This window comes from Zalophus californianus, chromosome 17 (genome assembly GCF_009762305.2).
Source record: "Zalophus californianus isolate mZalCal1 chromosome 17, mZalCal1.pri.v2, whole genome shotgun sequence".
Taxonomy (NCBI): Eukaryota; Metazoa; Chordata; class Mammalia; order Carnivora; family Otariidae; genus Zalophus; species Zalophus californianus.
The window spans coordinates 12,828,199-12,850,009 of record NC_045611.1 but is presented as its reverse complement, the minus strand read 5'-3'; the positions used below and the strand labels follow the sequence as shown (position 1 = coordinate 12,850,009).

At 49.2% G+C, this 21,811-nt stretch overlaps 1 protein-coding gene across 2 annotated transcripts in view; it reads left to right on the top strand.

Moving 5' to 3' along the window:
- The window catches only part of ST3GAL2 (ST3 beta-galactoside alpha-2,3-sialyltransferase 2), a 49,778-nt gene extending 33,558 nt beyond the window's left edge, over positions 1-16,220 (top strand). For both annotated transcript variants that reach the window (XM_027620117.2, XM_027620118.2), the window contains exons 2-7: positions 120-1,523; positions 4,870-5,063; positions 9,579-9,758; positions 12,432-12,477; positions 12,779-12,898; positions 13,711-16,220. In XM_027620117.2, the coding sequence (XP_027475918.1) occupies positions 1,185-1,523; positions 4,870-5,063; positions 9,579-9,758; positions 12,432-12,477; positions 12,779-12,898; positions 13,711-13,884 (1,053 nt within the window). In that variant the 5' untranslated portion in view covers positions 120-1,184 and the 3' untranslated portion in view covers positions 13,885-16,220. The remainder of the gene's footprint in view (positions 1-119; positions 1,524-4,869; positions 5,064-9,578; positions 9,759-12,431; positions 12,478-12,778; positions 12,899-13,710) is intronic.
- The last annotated feature ends 5,591 nt before the right edge of the window (positions 16,221-21,811 follow it).

Sequence of the window (21,811 nt, the reverse complement as noted above, 5' to 3'; positions counted from 1 at the left end):
ACTCCTAGCTTTGTCCCCTCTGGGGCTTGGGGGCGGGACTTGGGGGGGGGGGGAACGTGTGTGTGTGCATGTGTGTGTGTGCAATTTATCTGCACATTACTTTTCCTCTGCAATTTCAGGGTCATGCTGCGGCAGCCTGGCGCCTGACGAGTGAGGGGGAACCTGCCAGGGGATTACTGCGAGCACGAGCTACCAGCAGGAGGATAGCAGGCCTCAGGGGAGTGGGGATGGGCAGAGCAGCCTGCCTGCGAGGCTGGGCCAGTGGCACCAAGGAGGGCTGGGCCCTGGCAGGGAGCTCGGCACACGCTAAGCTGACCCAGACGGCATTCGAAGCAGGTCCCTGCTGAGCAGCCGCTGTGCCCAGGCCCCGGAGGACCTCACAGCAGGAGCAGGAGCTCTGCGAACCCCTCTGCAACCACATTTGGGGCTGTGACCGTCTGGAGAAGGGACCAGCACCTCGAATGGGAAGCGGAAGGGCAGAACCTAGTGCAAGGAGGATCTTGGTCTCTGCAGCAGAGTTTTCGGACACCCACAGAGCTTCTTGGGTCTCTTCTCTCAGGACTGGGGCCTTGTTCCCTCCTGTGGTGGAGGGGTTGGGCCAGGAGGGCCAACTGAGGTGGGGACGACTCTCGGATGGAATCCAGGCCACTTGAAGCCCATGTGCTCTCTGCTGTGATTGGGGTTCGAGGGCTTCCCCACTGCAGGGGACGAGGGGCCGCCTCCGTGTCTGCTCATGAACCACAAGGACCCCGAATGCTCCAGACTGGACCATTTCGAGCCGCCAAAGAGGGGGCCCCCCAGAGCTGGCAGCCAGCAACCCCAAGGGACTAGAGGGCTGGGATGGACTGACCTCCCCCTCGCCAGGGCAGTGGGAGAGTCAGAGCCTCTGTGGCCCAGCTAGTGACAGAGAGACCCGATGAAGCCATAAGCCGGCACCTGAGTGGCTCAGGGACAGGGGAGCCACTGCAGCCTACTGTGCTTCCCCCTTACGTTGAGGGAGGGTGTGGTAAGGGACCCCTGCCTCTGTCCCCTCCTCAGCACGTGTCCCTATGCCCTTTGCACGTGGTGCCAGAAGAAGCAGGCTACGCTGTGGCTGGCCCTTCCGTGGGCTGGGAAAGGAGTGGCCACGGTGACACCCACCCGCCCACCAGGCTGGTGGTCTAGCCCCCTCGGGGCGCCAAACCATGAAGTGTTCCCTGCGGGTGTGGTTCCTCTCCGTGGCCTTCCTGCTGGTGTTCATCATGTCACTGCTCTTCACCTACTCCCACCACAGCATGGCCACCTTGCCCTACCTGGACTCGGGGGCCCTGGGCGGGACCCACCGGGTGAAGCTGGTGCCTGGCTATGCTGGCCTACAGCGCCTCAGCAAGGAGGGGCTCACCAGCAAGAGCTGTGCCTGCCGCCGCTGCATGGGTGACGCTGGCGCCTCTGACTGGTTTGATAGCCACTTCAACAGCAACATTTCCCCCGTGTGGACCCGAGAGAACATGGATCTGCCTCCAGATGTCCAGAGGTGGTGGATGGTGAGAGCTCCAGCCCCTCCTGCCTCCCCTTTGCTGCCCCCTCTCCAGGGGTCTGTCCCCCTGTTTGGGAGTCACTCTTCAAGCCCCCCACCCCCATCCCACCCAGCCCCAGGATTTGGGCTGCCTGTCTTCGGGCCCCCAGAGCCTTGACAAAGTATTAGGTCCATTTGACCAGAGCCATCTACTAGGGACACAGATTCTGAAAGGCAGAGCAAGCTTTGGCCTGGAAGGAGGGACAACTATTTTCTAGTGCCTATAAGGGGCCCAGCAGAGCACAGAAATGCCTAGTTGGCCAGGGAGGTCCCATAGGAGAAACAGGCCCCAAGGAGGAAGATGGTGAGAGGTCAGGACCGTTGCAGGGAGAGGGTCTGCCCTTTATAAAGGAGGCAGCCTCTCTTAGTTTCGGCAGCTGCTGCCCTTGCAGGGATGTGACCCATCACTGCTGCATCTTCTGACCCTTTAAGAGAACCTGGAAGTCCACGTTTTTTGTTTTTTGTGTTTTGTTTTGTTTGCTAACTACCCTGATTTGTAAATGTTGGCTCACAATAATTTTAAACACCAGGAGGGCCACTCCCTTGGTTTTTTTTTTTTTTTTTTACAATTGCTGGCAAAGACTTTCTTCTGAGCTGGGGATAAGAAAACATGGTCAGTTCCTCCGAGTGATAAGGGAGATGAAGGGGAGGGGAGGACGGGACAGGGGTGTCGAAGCCTCCCCACTCTTCTGGATCCTGTCACCTTTCTGCTACTTTTAATTCCCTTTCATCCCTGTCATCTCTGGAGTGTCACTCCCCAAGCTCTACCAGGGCCATCCGGTTGCCACACGTATCAGATGGAACAGTGTCAGTCCTTAGCCCAGGGGCCCGTAGGCTGCCTGCATTCCCTACTGGGGGACTTGGGAGGCAGCGCATGGCTCCTGGTTTCCCCAGCTGGCAAGTGGGGAGGATGACGAGTCCCTCTTTTTCTCACATTCAGGGAAGCAGTAAGGATGAGCTCACGCGATCAGGCTTACCAGAACAAGTTAGAGATCCCGCTTCCTGACCCACACTGTCCAAGTCCCTAAGAATGGGGAGGTCTACAGCGCAAGGGTCACCAGGAGCCCCACAGGCCAATCCTGTGACAGCCTGGAGCCCTTGAAGGGTTCTGCCTGTTACTCATAGTCACATCCTTCATTTTGTGGGGAAAACCAAGGTTCAGATAGTGCACAGGGTTTGCCGAAGGTCATAGGTCTCTGTGGTGGCCATCTAGAGCCAGAACAGGACTCTAGGCAGAGGCAGACCCATGGATATGCCAAGCCTCCTTCTTCCCTTAGGAATAGAACTCAGGGCAGTTTAAGCACCAAGCATGTCCCTTGGCCAAGACGCAGCAGAAGCCACTCTCCTGCTCCCCACACTCACCCCCTTTTGCTGTGAACTTAGAAATTCTTGTCTCCGAGCCAAGCTTCCCTTCCACACTCAGTTTGTGTTCTTGTTCTTAGGAGCTTTTTCTTTGCTTGGAGAAGAGGCAGAGAAGCATGCCTACCCCATCTCTTTCATTTATTCTGTACCCTGAGCCGCTGCTGCTTAGTCATAACCCCCATGTTACGGCTCAGACCACAGAGCATTTTCTTTTAAGAGAGGGTGGGGGAGGGGCAGAGGGAGACTGAATCTTAGGCTCCACGCCCAGCGCAGAGCCCCACGTGGGGCTCAATCTCACAACCCTGAGATCATGACCTGAGTGGAAACCAAGAGCCAGATTCTTTTTTTTTTTTAATTTTTTTAAAGATTTTATTTATTTATTTGAGAGAGAGAGAATGAGAGATAGAGAGCACAAGAGGGAAGAGGGTCAGAGGGAGAAGCAGACTCCCCGCCGAGCAGGGAGCCCGATGTGGGACTCGATCCTGGGTCTCCAGGATCATGACCTGAACCGAAGGCAGTCGCCCAACCAACTGAGCCACCCAGGCACCCCCAAGAGCCAGATTCTTAACTAAGCCACTCAGGCACCCCCCCCACAGAGCATATTAAAGCCCTGGTTTCTACCTTACTGATTTGTGGCCTGTGGGCCAAGTCCACTCTGTTCAATTTAAAAAAAAAATTTTTTTAAAGATTTATTTATTTATTTATTCATGAGAGACAGAGGAGGAGAGAGAGAGAGGGAGAGAGAGGCAGAGGGAGAAGCAGGCTCCCAAGGAGCAGGGAGCCCGATGCGGGACTCGATCCCAGGACCCTGGGATCATGACCTGAGCCGAAGGCAGACGCTTAACCATCTGAGCCACCCAGGCACCCTAAAATTTTTTTAAAAGATTTCATTTATTTATTTAGAGAGAGAAAGTGCACGAGCAGGCGGAAGGGAGGAGGGAGAAGAGGAGAGAGAATCTGGGGTAGAATCTTAAGTCTAGCACAGAACCCGGCATGGGGCTCGATCCCAGGGCCCTGAAATCATGACCTGAGCTGAAATCAAGTCGGCCACTCAACCTTCTCAGCCACCCAGGCACCCCTGTTCTGCTCAATATTTTTAAAATATTTGCAATCATTACCAACATTTAGGAGTCGGGACATTTCACGTGAAATCTATATTTTCAGCTTCTCAAAAAAAAAAACTGGAAAATTTTGTCCTTTTAGGCTCACAATACCACATGGCAACAGTTGGCTGATGGCTCTCGTTTTTGCTGGGGCCTCCTGTTTGCCATGGGCTCCATCTGCCACCTCACTCTGATCTTTGCTTGCCTGGTGCGTAGGCTGCCCCAGCCTCATGTCATAGTCTTTCGCGGTCACTGGTGGTGGGAAGCACAGGGAACGAGTTTCATTCCAGCCATTCTGACTTTGAAAGAATTCCTATACATCGTTGCTGCCTTCCCTCCTTCTCCCCAGGGCTCAGGGGGTGGCTCCCGATATCCCGTGGATATTGCCTCATCTGCAGCTTTTGTAACCCTGAGGCCTCCAGCTCATTCCCAGGGGCGCCCTCTGTAGGCTGGTTAGGAATGAGCCCCTGAACTTCACAGGGTTTTCCACATTAACCACACCTCAGAATGACTCTTCATGGGACTCATAGCTTCACTGAGAGGACTGAAAAGCAGGGGCCTCTGCCGGCATGACAAGCCCAAGAAGTTTCTCTGCTTTGCAGTAACCCTTGGCCCCGGAGCCCACCGCCCCCCCCCCCCCCACCGTCCCAGTGCATTAGAGCGCCCCTGATGAGCAGGGCACCAGTCTCAGAAAGGGACATTGCTGTTGCTGGAGAAGGGGAACATCCTCGCTGCTGAGAGAGAATTTCTCTCCCTGACTGAGACTGGAGGGTGAGGGCAGGCAGGCAGGCCAGAATCCCTCCCTGCTTGCATAATCCCCGCTCCTTCCTTCTCCCCTCGTGTCCACAGATGCTGCAGCCCCAGTTCAAGTCACACAACACCAACGAGGTGCTGGAGAAGCTGTTCCAGATAGTACCAGGCGAGAACCCATACCGTTTCCGGGACCCCCACCAGTGCCGGCGCTGCGCAGTGGTGGGGAACTCAGGCAACCTGCGGGGCTCTGGCTATGGTCCAGATGTGGATGGGCACAACTTCATCATGAGGTGAGCCCCGGAGAGCCCAAGGATGGGCCCAGCACAGGCCTCCGGAAGGAGGGACTGGCCTCCTTAGCCTTGTTGGTCAGCGGAGGAGTTGTCCGCTGCTATGAGTCTCTGATGCCAGAACCTTCTGTAAAGACTCAGGTCTCTCTTGTTTGTTGGGTAGATGGGGAGGCAGATTTCCCATTCTATGCTCTGCTTGAGGCCAGCACTCAGTTTCTAGCTCTGAACTCCTCCTAAAAGAGCTGAGAGTAGAGTCCTAGCTCTTTTCTGGTGAAAACTCCCCCCAGAGGTCCTTCCACCTGCCCGATCCCCTCAGTGCTGGGCCAAGAGTGAGGGCCCTACACTAGTGTCTTGATAAATAGCCACAGATGATTCCTTCTGGCAGACTCAACAGAAGACAGAGGTCCTGGGTAGGAAAAGGATTTGCTTAGTGCTTGCTCTGGGTTGCTGTCCCTTAAACAGACATCTGTGTCCAGCCTTGAGGAAAGGAGAGCGGTTGGGGGGGGGGGGGGCATTCATTTCAAAGACACAGAGCTATGAGCCGGGAGGTGAACAGGGACTAGATGGTGGACTTGTTTTTTGTTTTGTTTTGTTTTTTTAAGTAGGTTCCATAGCTAGCGTGGACCCCAACACAGGGCTTGAACTTATGACCCTGAGATTAAGACCTGAGCTGAGATCAAGAGTCGGACACTTAACTGACTGAACTACCCAGGTGCCCCTAGATGGTAGACTTACAACTTGAACATGGGCTGCTCATTCTGCTCCTGAACCAGTGTTTTCTGACTTCCTCCCTGACTTGGGGACAGGAAATGCCAGTGGGGATCCTTCCATCCCACTCCTTGGTGGAAGAAAGGCCTTAAGAGTGAAGAGAGAAGGGCCTTAAGAGAGAAGATGCTGAAAACGCCCAGTTTTCACTAAGCATCTCTTAGGATCAGCATTGCAGAAAGACCAGGTTCCCCAGGAGGCAGAAGGAAGGGCTTTGTCTTAGAAACTGTTGCTGTTTCCATGGCAACACCAAGGCAGCAGTATGTCTCTGAGGCTTTCACCGTTCCTTGCAAAACCTTTCTCATGTTGAGAATGGTGGGGGTGGGGAGAGAGGAGGGAGGCTAGGCCTCATCCAGGAACCCAGAGCCACCTGAGCTGCTTCCCATCCTCCCATTGCTGGCACTCTGAATGTAAGGGAGGCAAGCTGGTTGCTGGCGAGGGAGCTCTCTCCACCCAGACACAGCGGCTGTGAGTGGGGAATGAGAAGTCCATCAATTCTGTGCAGCCCTGGGACATTTGGGAAGCCCAAGGAAGTGCTGTGGAGTGCCTGAAGCTCCTGCTGGCCCTGCCACCTGTACCAAGTGGGTGCTTTCATTGTGCATGTTGGTCGGTGCTGGTTGGGAAGCTCCAGAGTGGAAGCAGACAAAAAGGCTGGGCTCCTATGACACCCGGGTGGTCCCTGGTCAGGCCAGGCTGCAGAGAGGAATTTACAGAGGTTCCCTTACCCGGACCAGGTTCGGAGATGTGTGTTTTGGAGTGGACCCCAGAATTGCTTTGTGGAAGGGCTGACCCAGATTGAATTGGCTTTTTGCTGATCTATACAAAGAGCTAGATGGCAGTGGAGGTGATTCTTTGCTGATAGGCGTGTCTTGGTTTTGGATCCAGTGGGGAGGCCTCCCTGCTCCCTGGAAGCAGGACCAATATAAGCTGGGTTATAGTGAAATGATGGCTCTATCCGTATTTCCCTACGCCACTCCCCAGCTGCCTCCTCCTCCTATGTGTTTTCTGAGCCCTGCTGGCAACTCCAAATGGAGTTGGACTGGTCCTGCCTCGGCCAGCCAGCAGATAGATCCACAACTCCTAAAACAAGCACCTGGCAGATTGTAGACTCACTGTAAATACATGAATGAATGGAAGAGACTAGGTGACCAGATACCAAACCCGAAGCACGAATCCACATCCACCCCTCCCGTGCCTCTGCCCTCAGGTGCTTCTTTGGCGGGTGGAGGCAACCAGGAACAGATAGAATCCTAGAATGCTTTTCTCCTGAATCATGGAGATATAGTTCATCCTCCATCCTGCTCTGGCCCTGGCTTTCAGGGCTTGGCTTCTCCAGAATGAATCAGAGCCTCAACACAAAATCCTGTCCTCAAAAGCATGCCCTGTGCCTACCCTCTACGTTGGAGGTTCTGAAACATCTTTTTGGACCTCTTTCTCCATTCATTCCCAGACTTTTGAAAGCTGGTGCCTGCCCAGCAAGTGGTAGGGACCTGAGGGAGGTGGAGGCAGTGATTGTGCCTGACAGGTCTAAGAAGGGACTTTGTCAGAACTGTGGCTGCAGATGCAGGGGAAAAGGCAGATGGGGACAGGTAGGTGTCTTCAGGGGCCAACCTGGGGCACCTGTAGCCCTTTGATCTGTGGGAACAGTTTGGCCTCTCCATGTAAGGTGACATGAGGTTTGTTTCTTAGGTACTCACCAAAGTGAACCTTGACCCCAAGTCCTGCCCAGTCCAGGCCCCAGCCAACTTGAGTGTCACCCACCCAAGTCTTCTGCCTCCTGCTACCCCCTTACGTACCCCAGGCAGCTGAGAAACACTGTCCCTGTTAAGGCTTTCTCTCCAAACTGCTCTGTTCCTCAAAGACCCCAGGGCTGATGTGGCAGAATACAGATCCACACTGTAGCTATGGTGACTTCAGGACACACTAGGCTGTGTGCACAGCTATAAAAGCCCCAGCCAATGGTTATTACTACATGGGAAAAGATACTTCTAGGCTCTTCTAAGAGACAGTATCTCTGAACTCTAAAGACCAGGAGAACAGAGGGGCACCCAGACAGGAGGTAAAGGGGCAGTTAACCTAAAGAAATGGAGGCCAGAGGACAGTTGGTCCTATAGGGAAGATTCTAGGCTTCTGCTTGAACCAGACCAGAACAGAAGTGGCCAAGAACAAAGATTCACCCTCTAGTTCCAAATCAGGCCACTCTCAGGCTTTATGGCTTCCCAGCCCCAAACAGTCTCCAGTCCCTGAAGGAAAGGGAAGCAGAGAGGTAGGAGGTCAGCAATATGACCAGTAGTGGTGGGGCATCCTGAACATGCTCTCACTGCGTCGTGCCATCAATGGGCGCCCCAGGAGGTCTTCACCAAGCCCAGCTAGTGGTGCCAGCCACTGTAAGGACACGTAATGTTCATACTGGTTTCACAGAATAGGCATAAAAAGCAGAGAAAACACATGGAGACTTTGCTCCCTCTCTCCGAGGTCCCTTTGTCCCCATTGGAAGGCAAGGTTATGGTCACCTCCCTGGGTAGTCATGATTCTGCAAGGTGGTCCACACAAGACAGGAATGTTCTCATAAATAGTCACAGCAGAAGAGACCGACACGTTTATGTTCAAAGCTGGATCACCTGCTTTAAAGATGTTCACCAAAAGAGGGAGCCTTGATTTTATTGATCCTACGTTTTGCACCAGTTGAAAGGAAGTAGAAGGCTTTTCAGCTTGTTATGCTCAGGAGGGTAGCAAGCCCGCTCTAGGTTTCTGAGTTCTGCCATGGCAGCACGGGAGAGACAGAGCCACACTGCACATCACCAGGGGACAGCCGAGGTGGGTGCTGTCAGAACTTGGAGCATCCCTCTTGGCCTTGGAACAGAAAGGTAGATAAGAAGCTGAAGTACAGGGACAGAGGGGCTGGGGCTGGTGGCGTAGAGGCTGCCGTCTGGCCCAGGAGCTGAGGGAATGCTTCAGCTTCTTACCGTGTTTCCAGGGTCTTTTAGGAAAGAGGACAGAACAGCCAGATAAGGTTGAAGTTGTAGAAGTCTGTTCTTTTCTTAAAAAAAAAAAAAAAAGCCTAAGAGTAATATGTGCTGGTTATTGGGGGGAAAAAACCCCAGAAATGTATACACTGAAAGATGAAGTATCCCTCCCCATCCATTTCCCAAGAGTAAACTTTGTTACCAATTTTAATACTCTTCCAGATTTTGTTATATTCATATACAAAAGTATGTTTTCCTTTCTTCCTTCTTCCTTTCTCTCTCTGCCTCCTTTTTCTGTTTTTACAAAAAAATGGATTCACACTATGTAGTTTTAAGTTTTCCTTTTGTGTCTTGTTAATTCCCTCCTGCAGCACATAGCAGTATTCAAAAGATATACATTAAAAGGAAAGCATTGGGACAGATACCTCACACCACCTGGATTTTTTCACTGGGCTTATTTCTTACCGGCCCATGTAAATCTGCTTCATTCATTCTCGTGGCTCTGTGGTATTCCATATGTGAGTGTGCAAAAAATGTACTGACCACTTCTTTATTGTTAAATTGATTCTCCTTTTCACAACTGTAAAAAAATAATGCAGTGAATATCTTTGTGCACATGTCTTTGTAGACTTAGGCAACCATTTCTGTAGGATATCTAGAAATGGAATTGCTAGGTCAAAGTGTACGCCCATTTACATTTTTGATGGCTGGCACCAAACTGTCTTCTAAAAATCTTGCACCGGTTTCCATGGTGGCTTCTTCTCATGTCCCCCTCTTGTCCCTGCAGGATGAATCAGGCGCCAACCGTGGGCTTTGAGCAGGATGTTGGCAGCCGAACCACCCACCATTTCATGTACCCAGAGAGTGCCAAGAACCTGCCTGCCAACGTCAGCTTCGTGTTGGTGCCCTTCAAAGCCCTGGACCTACTATGGATTGCCAGCGCTTTGTCCACAGGGCAGATCCGATTGTAAGTCACTCCGCTGACTGGGAGGGGAATATGGGTGACAGGAGCATTTTGAGAGGACTCCTCCCAGGAAGTGGCTCTTAAAATTCTTTTAACAGAATGTTTTGACTAAGAGGGGCTGGTGAAGAGGGAGGCCATTGTAGGGAGGGCCCAAAATGATGGGCCAGCTGAGGCCACAGCCTGTTCAGTGTCACTTCCTGCATAGTGACAGCCAGCATACTGGTGGTAGAAAGGGGGGAAAGGTTTTGGTCTCCTTTCCAGGAGGTGGCTCCTGACTGTGGGACCTCTGGCTTCTGAGAGTTTTCTTTAGAGGCAGTTGCTAGGAACCTTGGGAAATTCAATTGCCAAGTATTTTTCTTTCTTTCTTTTTTTTTTTTAATTGAAGTATAGTTGGCTCACATATTAGTTTCATCACCAAGTATTTTTTTTAAATGTTTTATTTATTTATTCATGAGAGTCAGAGAGAGAGAGGCAGAGGCAGAGGGAGAAGCAGGCTCCCTGCCTAGCAGGGAGCCCGATGTGGGACTCGATCCCAGGACCCTGGGGTCATGACCTGAGCCAAAGGCAGACGCTTAACCATCTGAGCCACCCAGACACCCCTCATCACCAAGTATTTTTTTTAACAGCTTTATTGAGATATAATTCACATGCTGTACAATTCACACATTTAAAGTATACAAGTCAGTGGCTTTTATTGAATACAGTGCTGTGTCACCATCAGAAATTATTTTAGAACTCTTTCATCTTCTTAAAGATGAAGATTAAAGATCTAAAGATACCTCTGGGGGCGCCTGGGTGGCTCAGATGGTTAAGCATCTGCCTTCGGCTCAAGTCATGATCCCAGGGTCCTGGGATCGAGCCCCACATCGGGCTCCTGGCTCAGCAGGGAGCCTGCTTCTCCCTCTCCCTCTGCCTCTCCCCCTGCTCATGCTCTCTCTCTCTATCTCTGTGTCTCAAATGAATAAATAAAAAAAAATAAAGATACCTCTGTATCCCTTAGCCATCACCCTCACTCCCTCCATCCCCACCCTCCAGCCGTAGGCAACAACCACTAACCCACTGTCTCACTGTGTGTGTGTGTGTGTGTGTGTGTGTGTGTGTGTGAAAATGTTTATAACATATGGGGCACTTGGCTGGCTCAGTTAGTGGAGCATGTGACTCTTGATCTCGGGGTCATGAGTTCAAGCTCCAAGTTGGATGTAGAGGTTACTTAAAAAAGCAAAAATAAGTAAAAATTAACTTTCTCAGGCCACTGTCCACATACTCCACCAAAATTACAAATAAGCCAAAAAACTGTATATAACATAAAATGTATTTTAACCACACAGTTCTATAGCATTAAGTACATTTACTTTGTTGTGCAAACATCACCCTATCCATCTTCAGAACTTCTTCACAATTTCAGATGGAAATTATACCCATTAAACAATAATTCCCTATCTCCCCCACTCCCTAGGCCCCTGATAACCACTAGTCTTTCTGTCTCTATGATCTGACTGTTGTAAGTACTTCATGTAAGTGGAATCATATTGTTTGTCCTTTTTGTGTCTGGCTTATTTCACTTAGCATAATGTTTTTAGGGTTTATCCATGTTGTAGCATGTACAGGATTTCATTCCTTTTAAAAGCTGGATAGTATTCCATTATATGGCTATATCATATTTTATTTATCCATTCACCCATCAGTGGACAGTTAGGCTGTTTCACCTTTTACCTGCTGTCACCACATTTTTTAAATCTTTTTTAAAAAGATTTATTTATTAGCGAGAGAGAGCACAAGTGGGAGGGGCAGAAGGAGAGGAAGAGAAACTCAAGCAGACGCTGAGCTGAATGAGAACCTGACACAGGGCTCAATCTCACGATCCTGAGATCACAACCTGAGCTGAAACTGAGAGTCAGACACTTAACCAACTGCACCACCCAGACGCCCCCGCCATCACTTTTTTTTTTTTTTTTTAAGATTTTGTTTGAGAGAGACAGAGCATGAGCAGTGGTGGAATCGGGGCGGGGGCGTACAAGCGGACTCCCTGCTGAACACAGAGCCTGATATGGGGCTGGATCCTAGGACCCTGAGATCATGACCAGAGCCAGGGTCAGACACTCAACCAACTGAGCCACCCAGGCGCCACACCACATCTTTTTTTAAATACAGAAGTATAGGTTACAGTTTCTTAGACATCTTATGTTTGGGAGACATAAGGGCTAAAATAAGCGCTGTTGAATTTAAGTCCCATAATACTTAGAAAAAGAGTGTAGATTATAGGTACCATGGCTGGCTAATAGGGAAGGAGGGATTTGTGCCAAATGTGAGTATAGTATTGAAAGGGTCATCGTGGGCAGAAGACGCAGACATAGTGGGTGTGAAATGATTGGCTAAATCAAGTGGGGAGTTCACAGCTGAGTGTTGTGGAAAGAAAAGTTGGGGTTGGATAATGGAAGGCCCCAGTGTTTGTCTAAAACACATCCTCATTTTCTCCTGAAGGACATGAGTAGCTTCTGAAGGTTTCTGAGCAAGGTACTGCAGTGATGTGCTATGGAAGCAGTTCGGAGGCAGGGGATCTGTTGTAAGGTTGTCATCACTTAGGCCTGTGAGGGAAGAAAGCCATCTCTGAGCCTTTCTAGATCCCAGGGGCCATCTAAATGTTTTGTTTTGTTTTGTTTTGTTTTCTACTTGAAGCACCTATGCGCCAGTGAAGTCCTTCCTTCGAGTGGACAAAGAAAAGGTAAGCTCCCTCTTCCTCCCCCTTCTTCATCCCCATGTCATTGCAAACAGTGCAGACTTGACTCATGGTGTGCCCGTTCCAGTGGCTCAGGTGTCCCCCAGTGCCCTTCCAGAACCTTCAGAGTATCCCCTCCCCCATCTGCTGATATGCCTGACCCCCTCAGAGGCCATAGGAACCAGGGAACATGGACGAACAGGTCTGCTGGCAAGCATGGAGGAACTGGCAGAAGCTTCTCAGAGACTGACCTGAGTGTCCGGGCCCCCAAAGCCCCTCATGTGTCTGTTCCCTTTTCTCCTCCCAGGTTCAGATCTATAACCCAGCCTTCTTCAAGTACATCCACGACCGGTGGACAGAGCATCACGGGCGGTACCCTTCCACAGGGATGCTGGTGCTCTTCTTTGCCCTGCATGTGTGTGATGAGGTGGGTAGCCCAGTGTTAGGGGTAAAATAGGGATACCCATGGAGCAGAGGGAGTCAGCCCTTCTTAGGGCTTAGCAGAGCAAGAGGAATGAGTTTTTGTAGACAGAAACCAAGTGGCTCTGATTTCCCCCATTTCTAGGCTGTAAAGTATACATCTTCATTTCCCAAAGTCACTTACGTTCATTTTACCAAATCTGAAATCACTTCAGTGAAAAGTTAAATTTATTTAAAAAGGAAATAGACCCCTACCACCATAATTGGTTATTACTTGCCATAAAGAAAAAAAAAGTAATCAAAAATATATTTAGAAAGGAAACAATGTAGTTAAGTTCCAGCGGATGGTCTTCTCGCACAGCGGTGGGCGGCGCTAAGCCTGCTGTGTGTGTGTTCAAGGGGCCGCTTCTCACTAGCAAGCCGGGCGGCTGTGCCATGCTGGGCAGTGCTCACGCCCACCACACCCACTTCTGCCAGTAAATTGTGTGGACCTGGAACACTGAAAGTATTCCATTACAAAACGACAAGAGCAGCCACAAAACCAAAACCAAAAGGGACGTTAGCAAGGGTTGAGAGCCGTCCTAGCCCTAGACTGAAGCGTCCTGCTGCAGGGAGACGGGCGGAAGAACCGGAAGGGAGTAGGTCTTCAGCGGAGAGTGTCCTCAGCTCCTGGCCTGGGTGTCCCGTCTTCCCGGTGCCTCCCGAGCTCTGCGAACCGGCTGCCGTCGGGTCGCCGCGGCCCCGTTGTCCTAGCCCACCAACGACCTGAGGCTCTCCCGGTCCCCGACGCGGGGTGACGTGCGCCGCCCTCCCCTGCAGGTGAACGTGTACGGGTTCGGGGCCGACAGCCGGGGCAACTGGCACCACTACTGGGAGAATAACCGGTACGCGGGCGAGTTCCGGAAGACGGGAGTGCACGACGCCGACTTCGAGGCCCACATCATCGACATGCTGGCCAAGGCCAGCAAGATCGAGGTCTACCGAGGCAACTGAGCCCGGCCTCGCCGCGACCCTTCCGGCCCAGCCGCAAGGCGGCGGCGCGCGCTCCCAGCCGGGACTCCCGGCCAGCCCGAGGGCGGCGGCCTCGGCGAGGGCGCGGCGCCCGGTTGGGCGTCTCCAGGCCTTGGGAGCGGCGCCAGGCCGCGGTCTGGACCAATCATGCTGCAAGTCCAGCGAGCGCCGGCTGTCCCCCGCCAATCAAGAGACTCTGGGGGCTGGTCCGGGCCTGGCACCCAATCAGCGCTGCAGTCGGAGCGGAGACTCTCCCAACCAATCATGCGACTCAAGGAGAACTTCCGGCGCCGGGTCCCGTCTCCTCCAATCAATGGCCTTCGGAGGCGGGCCGGCGGCCGCTGAATCCCCACTCCCCTATGCTTTGGGTAGGATTTTATTTCATGCTTTTTAAGGAGTAGTGTGGTTGTATCCGGCCTCAGTGAAGTACTTTCCTCAGGCTCTGCGGGAGGAGCGTCAGTCTCCTGTCGGCCTTACTCGGCCGGGGGCACCGAGGAGGAAACGGTGGGGAAGGTGCGGGGCAGCGGCGGCTGGGCTTCCCTTTGCCGGGGCGGGAGGGTGTGTGTCCCTCGTGACCTCGGGGTGGGCGGAGGGGCGTTGGCGGTTCGTTTGTGGTGGTCTAGGGGAGATCAGGTGGTTTCCAGGGAGCGCGCTTTCTTCCCAGGGGAAAAGCTAGAGCCCTCTCAAACCTCTTCAGGCCTCAGAGAATTTTGGACCCCATATTTCTTTTACCTGTCAGGCCCAGATGGGTGAGTGTAAACCCACCAAAGAAATGCAGTGACGTGTGGGTCCCCTCATCCTCTCTTCTCCCCATCCCCCCCTTTGGCCACCCTATGGAATGGCCTTTCTGACCAGGGCATTGAGCAGCTCACCAGTAAACTAGAACTGTATTCACCCCCTTGCTAGGGGGCGGAATTCGCCCAGGGCCTAACTCTGGAACACAGGTGTAAGGAACAGGGTAGGGGACAAGGAAGCCCCGTCCCTTGAGATGTAAGGTGCTTCTCACTCTTGTGTACTCTCGGCCCCTTACTGTTCACGCACAACTTTTTTAGTGTTTCCCCCTTGGTCCTGGGCCTCCTCACCAGCCTATTTGTCCTGGAAAAAAAAAAAATCAAAACTTGCCCTGGGATGGGGGGGGGGGGGTCAGTGCTGCTTCTCCACCCCCTACCCCCACTCGCGCGTCTTTGGCCGGCTCTAGGGAGAGAAAGCAACACGTGGGAAAGAAGCCTGGAGATGGGGAGCCCAGCTGCCTGGTGCATGCACCTTTTTCCTTCACCCATCACCCCAAAGAGGAGTAGGAAACCTCTTGCTTGGGGGTGAAATTTGCTTTGGTCTCCTAATTTAATTAACTTGAGGTTACCAGGGATGGCTGACCAACAAAGATTCTTTTTAAAATTCTAAGCTGGCCATGCAAATAGCTGGGATCCTAGCTGGGGAGGAGTAGACTTGTCCACCTGCATGCCTCCTCTCCTGCTCATGCATCCCCTCCCCCATGCTCACTTCCTACCTCCTTGCTCTAACCCATTTTCCATTTCCAGCTCTGGAAGGGCAGGGATGCTAACAAACAGGGGTTACAACTAGAAGTTACTTGCATGACTGAACCCAGCTTAAGTCCCTAGAGGAAGCTGCTGATGGTATTCTCACCCTTTGAGGTTGAGGAAGTTTCGGAGGGGGAAAGGGCTTCTGTGAAGCTTCCAAACCACTAATAGGATCCCCCTTCCCAACAGTGAAGTACACAAATACCACCCTTTATCTTAGTGAGTTGATACCACCAAACAGCCTCCTGGCCATTGGTGTAGTTCCTGCAGCTGGCTGGGGGAACAGTAACGCAGGGGAGTATATTAGAGGAGGATTGGGGCAGGGCAATGGGCATGCCGAAAGTTAATATATTGAGAACTTAGCTTGAGTCTGTTCCTTCCCAATTCCAAAAGTAGGAGTAAAGAGTGGGGGTGGATTTGGGGGGGGCCTATAGTGGAACGCCTCTCTCAGGGCCTCCCCCACCATTTTAGAAAGTCAAGGCACCAGCCATTCTTGCCAGTCTCATCTCAGTGCTTCCTGAAGAGGCTGTTCGGAGTGTTTAGAAGATGAAAAAACAATGCAATTATGCCAAACAGTATTGAGCAGAATAATTTATTTCCTTTTGTTCCTTTTTCTTCTTTTTGTTTTGTTTTGTTTAAAACATTAATAAATCCCCTTTCTGGAAGAGGTAGGTCCCAGCATCCAGCCCAGATCTCCTTTTCTGCAATAGTTATTTAAACAAATGTTTTTTATTTTCTTCCCTTTCTCTCTCTTTCTGAATTAAAAAGAACAAAAAAACTATATAGTCACTTGTCTCTTCTGAAATGGGTCTGATCATGGAAAGAAGGCATATCTGTCACTGGGGGGCTGTCACTGAGTAATGACTAAGAACATCGGGTGGAATGTATGAAGGAGGAAGAGAATGACTCCCAGACACCTGCACCTTCTACATGAGGCCTCCCAACCCCGGACTGCCAGAGGTGCCCTCTGAAATGGTGGTTATTCACCACTGTCTTTTGGGGCATCTGAGTGGATCAGCAGGGCAGGGGCCCCATAGCATGTACACCCAGCAGGCACCAGGATGGGGCTTTTCCTCTACATTTCCAGGTTCTGCAGATGCTGTAGGTGTGGATTGGCAGGAAATCGACAGAATGGTAGGAGCCGGTGCCACAGGCATCTGAGGCACCTCCTCATACCCTTTCCTTGGACTGTCTGGACTCCTTCAGCCTACTTCCATCATGCAATGTAATGCCACTGAACATCCAGTTTTATAGTTCAGTGGATCAAATAATACAGATCTCACAACGGATAGCTTAGAGTCTAAAGTCATTTGGTGTCCTGGAATTCAGTTTGTGCCAATGCCCAAGAGCAAGCCAGGAGTTGCTTTTCAGATGGAGAATACTTTTTGGTGGAGGGGGGTATTGGTCTTTTTCTAAAACCCTAGAACTTTGGGCTATAATTCTCTTATTTGGAGTTTTCAGAGACTCCATACATCTTTGTCTACCACAGACGCTCTAATAGCTTTTGGTTGGCGGAGTCCTAAGGCCTGGTGCAGGAGTGCACACATAGCCTGGGCTGCTGAGAACCATTTCCTGTCCGGGTCCCACTCAGCTGCCTTATAGGTCACTGTAATTGGTTGAAGCAGGACTCCTAAAAACTGTACCTGTTGGCTCCAGAATCAAAGAGTCCCACCAAATTGTCCCACCAAGAACTGTGTTGCTTCGATCCCACAAAGATACCACATCTGGAACCATAATTTAGCAGTACCATTTGATTGCATTTGTAATAACCTATCAATTTCTAAGACTCAAGATGTTGAGTAAATGGGATGAGGAAGAAATCACCCACCCCTGTATAATTCAAGTTTGATGGCAGCACCAATCTATAGATCCTCCCAGAGTGTGGGTTTTTTGTTTGTTTGTTTGTTTGACTTTTGACTTACTATCTTGGAGATAGTTCCAGGGACTTCTGTTTGGCCCATACTTCATAATCACCCTCATTCCATGGGTCAGGTTACCAATATGGGGATTTTGCCTGGTAGTAAATGTCTCTCTTTCCTTTTGGGACTGAGGAAATTACAGGCATGACTAGTATTTTTGCACTTTGCAGATAGGGGTTTTTTGTTGTTTTTTACAAATTTAAGATTTGTGGCAACCGTGTGGCAAGCAAGTCTGTCCGTGCCATTTTTCCAAGAGTGTTTGCTCATTTTGTGTCTCTGTCACATTTTGGCAATTCTCACAGTATTTCAAACTTTTTCATTATATTTGGTAGAGTAATCAGTGATCAGTTATAGCTTGCTGAAACCTCAGAAGATGGTTAGCATTTTTTAGCAAAAAAGTATTTTTAATAAAGGTATATAACATTTTTATACATAATACTATTACACACTTAATAAACTATAGTATAGTGTAAGCATAACATATTCACTAGGAAACCAAAAAATTCTTCAGACTTGCTTTATTGTGCTATTCACTTTATTGCCGTGGTCTGGAACCCAACCTGCAATATTTCAGAAGTATGTCTGTGCCCATTTTTTTTTTTTTTAAGGTAGGCTCCATACCCAGCATGGAGCCCAACGTGGGCTTGAACTCATGACCAGGAGATCAAGACCTGAGCTGAGATGAAGGGTGAGATGCTTAACCGACTGAGCCACCCAGGCACCCCAAGTATGCTTGTACCTAAAATGGGTCTGTGATCTTGAATCCACCATTAAATGGACTTGGATCAGAGCTCCATCTGTCATTTGCCATAATAAGCCTCTAAATGGTGGACAACTTTGGTATTCAGATGTTGGAGCTAGTATCTGATAACTCCTGAAGCTCTGGGTATTTCCCTTTCCCTAGTGTGCTGTCACTCGGAAAATGGGTCCCTCTGGAAAGGCTTGGGGAAGATTCATTCTACACACCAGAGCTATGTCAGTCACTCCTCAAAGGACCTTAACTTCTCCCAAATCCTTGTAGGTAAAAACCCCAGTTACTATCCTGTGGTTTGTTGTGGTAAATGTGTCTACCATCTCAAGCAGTTAGGCACTAGTTAGGCATGTCTTTTTGGCCTTTATCATGTTGGGATCACATTATTCTATGACTTAGACATGACAGCCACCACAGAGTTCCTCAAAGATGTTGGTGTACCAATCACTAAATGCATTTTTTAAATTAAAATTTTAAACTATTTTTGTTGTGGGATATGATACATATGCAGAAAAGAGCACAAAGATAAATGTGCAAAAATAGATCATGAATTATTATTTTTTAAAAGCTCTATAATGGGGCGCCTGGGTGGCTCAGATGGTTAAGCGTCTGCCTTCGGCTCAGGTCATGATCCTGGAGTCCCGGGATCGAGTCCCACATCGGGCTCCCTGCTCCTTGGGAGCCTGCTTCTCCCTCTGCCTTTCTCTCTCTCTGCCTCTCTCTCTCTCTCTCTCTCTCTCTGTCTCTCATGAATAAATAAATAAAATCTTTTAAAAAATAAAAGCTTCATAATGGAAATTTATTTGGCAAAGCAAAGATAGGATAATATTATCTATAATAAATATATTTATAGATATATAGATTTCTGTGGTAAAGGAAAAGCAATTCCCACTGCCATTTGGTTATTGAAATGGACTAAAGAAAAGGAGAAAAGAGGTGGTTGAGCATGTTATATGGAAGAATTAGGAAAAGTAGAATGTTGTTTATTTTTCCAGGTTCATGGAGATATAACCGACATATAACATTGTGTAAGTATATAAGGTATACAACATAGTGCTTTTATATGTGTATATATTACAAAATGATTACCACAGTAAGGTTAGTTAACCATTTTATATAGCTAAAATTTTTCGTGTGTGTGGTAAGAACTTTTAAAATCTACTCTTAGCAATTTTCAGACATACAATATTGTCAACTATAGTCACCATACTATACATTACACCCCCACAACTTATTTATCTTATAACTAGAAGTTTGTAGCTTTTGACCACCTTCACCCCCCACCCCCATCCCCATTCCCAGCAACCACCAATCTGCTGTTTCTATGAGTTTTTTTTTAAAGATTCTACCTATTAAAAAAAAAAAAAGATCCCACCCAAAGTGAGATCATATACTATTTCTCTGTCTTATTTCACTTAGCATAATGCCCTCAGGGTCCATCATTACAAATGGCACAATTTCCTTTTTTATGACTAAATGATACTCTACTGTATATACCCATACCCACACACCACAACAGATTTTCTTTATCCATTGATGGACATTTCGGTTGTTTCCATGTCTTGGCTATTGTAAATAATGCTGCATTGAACATGAAGGTGGAGATACCTCTTTGAGACCGTGATTTCATTTCCTTCAGATAAATACCCAGAAGTAGAATTATTGAGTTATAGAAGTTTTTTTTTAAAGATTTTATTTATTTGAGAGAGTGAGAGAGAGCACGAAATGGGGGAGGGTCAGAGGGAGAAGCAGACTGCCTCCTGAGCGGGGGACCCACCCTCCACCCCCCATGCCTACATTCCTGGATCATGATCTGAGCCTCCTGGATCATGATCTGAGCCTCCTGGATCATGATCTGAGCCAAAGGCAGTCACCTAACCAACTGAGCCACCCAGGCGCCCTATAGAATAGTTCTTTATTCACATGCAAAAGAATGAAACTCGAGGGCGCCTGGGTGGCTCAGATGGTTAAGCGTCTGCCTTCGGCTCAGGTCATGATCCCAGGGTCCTGGGATCGAGTCCCGCATCAGGCTCCCTGCTAGGCGGGGAGCCTGCTTCTCCCTCTGCCTCTGCCTCTCTCTCTCTCTCTCTCTCTCTCTGACTTTCATGAATAAATAAATAAAACATTAAAAAAAAAAAAAAGAATGAAACTTGATCCCTGTCTTCTATCACTCAGGAAAATTAACTCCAAATAGATTAAGGACTTAAATGTAAGACCTGAAACCATAAAACTCCTAGAAGAAAACATAGGGAAAAAGCTCCTTGACATTGATCTTGGCAATGATTTTATGGATATGATACTGAAAGCAGAAGCAACAAAGCACATCAAACTACAAAGCTTCTGCACAGCAGACCCTCCCCCCGCAAAACAAAACAACAACAAGAAATCTGCAAGATGAAAAGGCAACATCCAGAATGTAAGAAAATATTTGCAAACCACATATCTGATAAGGGGCTAATAATCAAAATATATAAGGAATGCCTACAACTCGATAGCAAATAGAGATAGATGATAGATGATAGATAATAGATGATAGATGATAGATATAGATGATAGATAGACTTTAAAAAGTGGGCAGAGGATCTGAATAGACATTTTTCCAAAGATGTTCACATGGCTAACAGGTATATAAAAAGGTGTTACAGGGGCGCCTGGGTGCCTCAGTTGGTTAAGCGACTGCCTTCGGCTCAGGTCATGATCCTGGAGTCCAGGGATCGAGTCCCACATCGGGCTCCCTGCTCAGCAGGGAGTCTGCTTCTCCCTCTGACCCTCCCCCCTCTCGTGCTCTCTCTCTCTCATTCTCTCTCTCAAATAAATAAATAAAATATTAAAAAAAAAAGGTGTTACAGCACCTGGGTGGCTCAGTCAGTTGAGCGACCAACTCTTGGTTTCGGCTGAGGTCATGATCTAAGGGTTGTGAGATCAAGTCCCGCATTGGACTCCATCCTCAGTGGGGAGTCAGCTTGAGATTCTCTGTCTCCTCCCTCTGGCCCTCCTCTCTCTCTGTGTCTCTCTCCCTCTCTCAAATAAATAAATAAATAGATGAATAAATCTTTTTAAAAAAAAAGGTGCTCAACACCACTAATCCTCAGGGAAATGCAAATCAAAACCACAATGAGTTATCACTTCACACCTGTTAGGGTGGCTGTTATGAAAAAGATGAGAGAGGGGCGCCTGGGTGGCTCGGTGGGTTAAGCGTGCAACTCTTCGTTTTAGCTCAGGTCATGATCTCATGGGTCGTGAAATTAAGCCTGGCATCTGTGTCAGTCAGGTTCCCCACTCAGCAGGGAGTCAGCTTGGAGATTCTCTCCCTCTGCCCTGCCCCCAAAATAAATAAATAAATCTGAAAAAAAAACAAACAAACAAACAATGAGAGAGAAGTGCTGGTAAGGATGAGGAGGAAAGGAAACGCTCTTGGTGGGAATGTCAATGGGTGCAGCCAGTATGGAAAACTGTGGAGCTCCTTAACCCAGTTATGTTCCAATGAATGCTCCTAGCTGCCACCCCAGCTGTGGGAATAGTCCAGACCCCATCTTCCCTTCCAAGCACAAACCCCTTCCTTCCTCTGAGGGTGACCACTACCCTGATGTTCCCATGGTCACTTGAGTATTTCTGGACACTCTACTCTGTTTCATTAGCCTGGTTGCCTAGACCTGAGTCCATATGGAAATGTGGTTAACAATAAAGATAATCTCTCGAAT